We start from the raw sequence: 6856 nt of genomic DNA, 5'->3' as shown, positions 1-6856 counted from the left end.
GCAGTGTTTTATTTTCAGGATGAGACAGAAGTGAGTTTAGCAGAGCCAAGTGCAGCCACACATTGTACGATAATAACATCAGCTGTGTGTGTGTTGAGCCCATCCGGCTCTGCTCTTTGTTCTGATATTGAATTAAGCAGTAACAGAACATGTTGTTGTTTTAGCCATTAGCAAACAACCGCTCACACACACACACACACACACACACACACAGAGTTGTTAGTGCAGCAGCAATAGGGGCGTTTGAACCCGAGCAGCAGAGGCTTCATGTACATTTTCATCTGAACTCATCCAACATAACAGTCGGATGTTTTGGGCTCATCGATGATGCGGCGGTATGTGGGTTTTGTCTGTTTCTCAGATGGTCACGTGAATACAAGGGTTGCTTTGAAATGAAGGTGCCGACTCACGTGCTGAATAGCGTCATGTTCTTTAATATAGGTCTGATTAAAACGGTCGGTCGCTTCAGTTGATGACAGTCCATCTGACCCCCATCAGCACCACAGATCGACTCTGTTCAAAAGTCCTTGTCGTCCCCATCCGGAGATGTTTCCTGTTGTTTTTGCTCTTCACACTCAGAGGCTGATTGCAGTTACAGTCCAGGATCAGTCATGAGTGTGTGTGTTTCATCGGTCTCCCATATCACTTTTGCTGAAAGCTGAGAGAAAACCGGAGGAGCCAAACAAAGAGGCGTTGGAGAGGAGGGGGCTGGATTGTAGCAGAGGGAGAGAAAATAACAGAGCTGGAGGATGATGTTATGATCTGTTTGGTGATGAGGCTGTAAAATTCATCCAGCTCCGTGCTGGTTTCTGTGAGGACAGAAGAAACAGACTGATGGTCTAATGATTCTTAGAACCAGTATTGTAGCTAGAAATGCCACGCTTGTGTAAATGTAGACAAAGGAAAGAAGCGGTGCAGTAGATTTCCCCAGCAGCTATTTGGAAATCATTATCTTGTGATGTTTGTTGGACAACAGGGGGAAGCTCTCAACAAAACAGGGCTGAAATACTGCACAGCTGGCCTGTTTGACAGACACAAGCAGAGTCATCTGGCAAAACAAGTTGAATCTTGAGCTCTGTTAATCCCCTCGTCTTCTTCTCCACTGGTTTAACGGCACTGGCTGGAGAATCGGCTCTGCCAGCTGTTTAATCTCCATCAGCCTATTCTCATAAACCAGAGGTGGATGGAAATGAGCATTTTGTTCACCATTTTCTGCAAATTCAGTTGAAACTTGCACTAGGATGGAAACTTGACTCCCTCTCTCCCCCTCCCTCACTCAGTATCTGGCTGTGGATGTGAGGAGGCTGAACGTCAGTCTTCTTCGCTGGTTTCGCGAAGGTGTAGCAGCAGCGCTGGGTGTTCCTGCAGGCCGTGTTCACATCAACCGGCTGAATGTAAGAGACACTCCATTCAAATATTATACTCTGCTGATCTATTTATTGCTTGATTGATTGATTGACCGATGGACTGCTCTTACAGGAGGAGAAGAATTGCATTGAGCTCTTCGTGTCCTCTGATAGGCTGGGGATCTCTGAGCCCCGCCCCGCTGAAGAGGTCCTCCAGTCACTGAATGTCCGAGTCCTTCACCACCACCTGGGACATTTCGGTATCACAGAGGTCTCGACTGAGGTGTGTGTTTGGAAACTGTTCATGTGCCTGCTCGTCTGTCTCCTAGGTGACCACAGCTCATTAGGCAGCCTCGTTAATCTCCGTGGAGACAGACTGATAGTGGATGGATTGGGATTATTAGAGAGCAGAGTGCTGCTGCTAAATGTTTAATGGAAGTATTAAAGTTCCATCGATCAGCCTGAGGAAGAACAGAGCCTCTTTATATATGATATTAATATTATTACTCTCACTCCCAGCTGTGAGAAATGTGACAGCTCTACTGTAATAATATTACCATAACAAATCAGACTCCTCCAAGTATCAGTGAGGAGCAGGAAGAACAAGTCCGGTTCTCTTCTTGCTGTACAGCGGTGGTTCTTGACTTTTTTAGTGCATGTCCTTTGGAGGATGAAAAGACTGAGTGTTTGGAAAGAGGGTAGCACAACCACAGTCCTTGTTAATTTGTCCTCCATCTGCCCATTAAAATTAACTGAAAACCAGCACAGTACTTCTGTTTTGTTAACATAGCTGTACTGTATAGAGAAGGTGAAGTTGTCATCATGCCGTGTGGAATTTTGGGCAAATGTGTCATTTTGGGGATCACACTCATGGAGTACACTACATGCATCTATAAGTATCTATAACAATTTTTTTAGCCAAATAAACCAAGAGTGCATGCAGGTAAATACAGCATTCAACATGACATGACGTTGTCTATATGTCTAAGTTGTATAATGTAGGAAGAAGAATAAAAATATTAAAATAAAGTTGGGTTCATGAATCCATAAGTCAGTCAGGTTGGACACTGTCAGAGTGTCACAGTCCTGCACAGACAATCAGAAACTAGATTTTGAAAATATGTGAATTTCTCTGTTTTTCTGTAGAAAAACGTCCTGCAGGGCGAGCAGAGGGGACACGTGTGGAACAGAGAAGGTTTTTATGCTGTCGTCCTCTTCTTCACTATCTTTGTCATCGTCATCACCTGCTTGATGGTAAAATACACTGCTAAACACACAGGAACCTAAATCTAAACTTAATTCTGAAACCAAGTGTTAACCCTCAAACCAGCGTCCTGTACAGAGCTTTGCAACTTTGTAAACCTGCAGTTGCAAAGCTCTGTATCGGACTTGACCCGTTACCTGCAGTTATCTCTGATCTGAGACTAACTTAGAGATGATGTGTTAACCACCACATCCCGTGATTTGTATTCCACCTCAGCCAGGCCTTTGTGTTTTGCACTGCTGCACAAACATGAACCAAAAGAAGCAGGTGTACTTGTAAAAATCTGCTGCTCGTCTCTTGCTGTTGAACATGCATGAGTAAAACAGGGGCCAAGCAGTACAACTCAAAGTAGTCGTCACAAACTAGAAGTAAGAATGAGGTCACTGTGTCCTGGCCTTTAGACACACACACACACACACACACACACACACACACACACACACACACATGAGTAAAGCACTGTCGCCTAGTGCTGCTCAAGGGGATTTGTTGGGTTTTCCCTCTGTAATAATAGTGATAATAGTAAGGTCTAGACTTTGTAAAGTGTCCTGAGACGACTTTTGTTTTGATTTGGTGCTATACAAATAAAATTTGATTTGATTAGATATTTTTACAAAAGAACTACACGCACACGCTGCTTTGTTGTCATACAGAAAAGGTACATTATATTACACAACAGTATCCACCTCATCTACATTACACATAAAATGCCATCGCAAGGAAGCAGGACTGGGAGAAACAACATTGCATGAATATTTATTTGTGTAACATTCAATAATTATATAACATGAAAAGAGCAGAAAAATAAAATCATAACAATGCAAATAAGAACAGCATATAGAAATATAGACAAATATTCCTCTCAGTCCTGTTTTGTTTTGCTCTGTCTGTTGCACTATGACATTTGAGCCACACGAGGGTGACCAGACACCACAGTGAGGCACTTGGAGGTCCGACAGGTCGATCAGCTTTATATGATGTTTCCAAATGTGTTGTCTTCACTGTCCTGAAGTTTTCTCTGAAACGATACTGCACACACATTTCTGTCAGTGCTTAGGACGGTGCTGAGATGTGATGCCTGACCTTAGACCTGCTTTGGAAGGACATGGCTATTAGCTTTATTTTTTCTCTTTGGTTGGCATTATGAACAGATTGTTTTAACAACTTCTGGTCTGATCTCCAGGTTTTGTATCGAATTAAAGAGAAGGTCCAGGTTTCTGCTAGACAGCTGAAAGCCCTGCCCCCTGACCTCCACCTGACTCCAGCAGCCCCTCCAGACTCCGCCCAGAGGTCAGACACCACCAAGGTCAGCGCCTGGCACCTAAACTGTTAGACCACTAACATGTAAAACAAAAAGCCCATAAGGACTGCTGAATGCCCCCTTTCGTTCTCCAGTTTGTGTTGTCGGGAAGCATGGTCCAAGCTGAGCCTCCGCTGGCTGTAGCCACACCCACTCCCCAGCAACAGCCAATCATAGGCTGCCACCACCTCGCTCCACCTGTTGTCCCTCTGCCCAGGTAATTTAGCAAACAATGCAGTGATGCCAAAGTAACCAAATTTCTGAATTATTGCCAAAATATTCTAAATACTCTGGGCAAATATACTTAAAAATTACAAAATAATTGTAATTTTTAAGGAAGGATAGTTAAACAGCTGGGCGGTGCTAATAAAAATGTGATATAAGAACCTCTAAATTCAGGCACCTCATCATATTTCTCTTCTGTAGCCCCGCCCCTGTCCCAGTTGTCAACTACAACAGCCACTCTCCCCTCGCCAGCGTTGCCCCGGTGACGGCCAATAATGAGCTAAAGCCCTGCCCCTCTCCGTTCAGGATGAAACCTGCTGCAGGACTGCAGGAAAGGTAAGAGGAAGGAACAGGTAGAAGTTTAAAGGTGTGCTAGCCCCGGCCCCTTAATCAAGACTGCAAGAAATAAATGTTAAAGCTATAGGCCTGATCAATTCTGTTGTTTTAGTCAGAGCTGGAACTCAGTGCTAATGAAAAGCTGCATAAGCATTGAAGTACTCCTGCCTTTGTGCAGGTAATTCTTCTTACCTGCTGTTTTTTGACACCTGTAAGCAAAGGTTGAGCTACTTTCTGAACAGGACAGCAAAACAATACTGATTGAACTTTTGCATTTAGTACCATTTGGAGGGAGGAACAACTGATGAGCCCTCAGATTGTTCAGCATGTTTAGGAAGGGAAGCACAGTGAGTGATAAGCACAGAGTAACCTTTTACCTGTGATTGTTGGAGCCACCAGGCATCGGGCTGTGTACGTGCTGACAAGGACTCTTTAAACAGAAGTTTGTCTCCTTTCAGAAATCTCAGCACTCAACAAGTCAGATAGCTTAGTAGATTTCCTTCATAAACAATGTGCAGTGTGCGTGTGTGTCTGTCAGATCTGCCTGTACATGTCCTCAGGCTGCAGTTTATGTAAAAGGTGGCATCTTATTGGACGCACTTCCTGCGTAGCTGCGTTTTTCTGGCACAGTGAGGAGTGACTTCATGAACTCTAATAGTCTAAATACTACCCTTATGTCTGCTTAAAGGACCTTTAGCCCCACTTCCTACAATTCACATAAATGTAACATAACCGCTCAATTTTCACAAAGAATACCGTTACTTTATAGATGGCCATCTTTGTCAACGTACCTTTGACTCCGGACATCTACCCACCCATGACCTTGGACTTGTCTAATGAACAGATGGAGATGATAAGAAACAGTCCTTTGTAACATTGAAACAAACTGAGGTGGTTTAACCTGAGAGGGAAGAAGAATCTCAGCGATGCAGATGAAAGGAACTGTGACTGTAAACGGTCCTAGTTGTCGACACCACGATCTTAGCCTTGCAGATAGTTTTGGCTTTATGTGGCCTGACTTGGAGCTACAGAATGAATGAGTGGGGAAACGTGGCCAATATAGATGCTTTTATGTCTGTGGGAAAGCTGTGGACCGCCATGTTAGACAGTCGGTGCTTGTCACCACCATCTTCAAAACCAGGGAAGAATGATAGTCAATGTCTGTCTGTAGCTTTTTTTCTGATTTCCCACTTCAGTAGCTTTGTAGCTGCAAAGAAAACATCTTTATCTGTGCCTAAGCACAGTTTCGAGCACTTTAGCCTTTTATCTGCATAACTCGTCCGTTAACTTGCAGCGCTTCCTCGGCTCAGACCTCGGAGGCCATGTTGTTCTGGTTACATCAGCTTTCAGAACGAGGGTGTTGGTGAGGAGCACATTCTGTTTCTTAAGGTAAGAAGGATTTCAGGCCCAGAGTGTGAACAGGATGTTTTTCTTGGTGTCTCTTTTCTGTGTGCATGTTGTCCACTCTGGATGGCAGCCAATCACCAATCACACGAATGGGAGGAAGCAACGTCTTAGGGAGGAACCAGGCCAACACGCAGCCACACACACCACATGAAAGCACACCTTGTCTTCTCTTCATGGCCTTCCTCTGTTCTGACACTTTACTGGGACAAAATAATTGGTATTTCTCCTGCAAGAATGAAATAAGTTCAGCTCAAGGTCAAGTGTTTATTGTCATATGCACAGCGAGGAGACGTGTTTCCCTTTACAATGAAATTCTTACTTTGCTGTCCACACGAATGTCACACAATACAAGTGAAATATAACACTGATACATAGGTAACACAAAATGTAAATCTCAAAATCTAAAATCTAAGGCTCTGTAAAACAACCGGTGAAAGAAGCATAATGAAGAATACAACAAGAACATAATACAATGAAGAGAGAATGTAGGCTACATGGGAGCTGTGTGTGCAGATACTCAGCAGTGAGTGTGCAATTATGCATGTGCAAACTGAGTGTGTAAACTGTACAGGTGGAATTACATGAGGCAGTTCCTGAGTCAGCTGTTTAGAAGTCTGATGGTAGTTGGAGAGAGAGTTTTTCAGTCTAGAGGTCCTGCATTTCACACTTCTGAGCCTCTGACCAGAGGGTAGGGGTATAAACAGTCCGTGCTTGGAGTGGGTGGGATCTTTGAGGATGGAGGCAGCTTTCCTATGCACCCTGCGGTGGTAAATGCTCTGCAGAGAGGGCAGTGGAGTCCTAGTGATCTTCTCCGCAGTCTTTACCGCTCTCTGCAGGCGCTTGCGGTCCATAGCAGTAGTGCTGCCATACCAGACGGTGATGCAGCTGGTCCAGATGCTCTCCATGATGCAGCTGTAGAAGTTGCAAAGGATCCTAGGCGACATGCCAAACCTCCTCAGCCTCCTCAGGAAGTACAGC

General features: G+C 44.3%; 1 protein-coding gene across 4 annotated transcripts in view; it reads left to right on the top strand.

Moving 5' to 3' along the window:
* ptprr (protein tyrosine phosphatase receptor type R) overlaps nt 1-6856 on the top strand; it is a 42019-nt gene that overhangs the window by 21852 nt on the left and 13311 nt on the right. For 3 of the 4 annotated variants that reach the window (XM_020613426.1, XM_020613429.1, XM_020613428.1), the window contains exons 3-8: nt 1281-1394; nt 1480-1629; nt 2493-2600; nt 3794-3916; nt 4006-4127; nt 4337-4471. In XM_020613426.1, coding sequence (XP_020469082.1) covers nt 1281-1394; nt 1480-1629; nt 2493-2600; nt 3794-3916; nt 4006-4127; nt 4337-4471 — 752 coding nt within the window. The remainder of the gene's footprint in view (nt 1-1280; nt 1395-1479; nt 1630-2492; nt 2601-3793; nt 3917-4005; nt 4128-4336; nt 4472-6856) is intronic. The other variant, XM_020613427.1, reaches the window with a different exon arrangement.

This window comes from Monopterus albus, unplaced genomic scaffold (assembly GCF_001952655.1).
Source record: "Monopterus albus unplaced genomic scaffold, M_albus_1.0 scaffold134.1, whole genome shotgun sequence".
Taxonomy (NCBI): domain Eukaryota; kingdom Metazoa; phylum Chordata; class Actinopteri; order Synbranchiformes; family Synbranchidae; genus Monopterus; species Monopterus albus.
The sequence above is the reverse complement of the archived record's forward strand: the minus strand, read 5'-3'. Positions and strand labels throughout refer to the sequence as shown.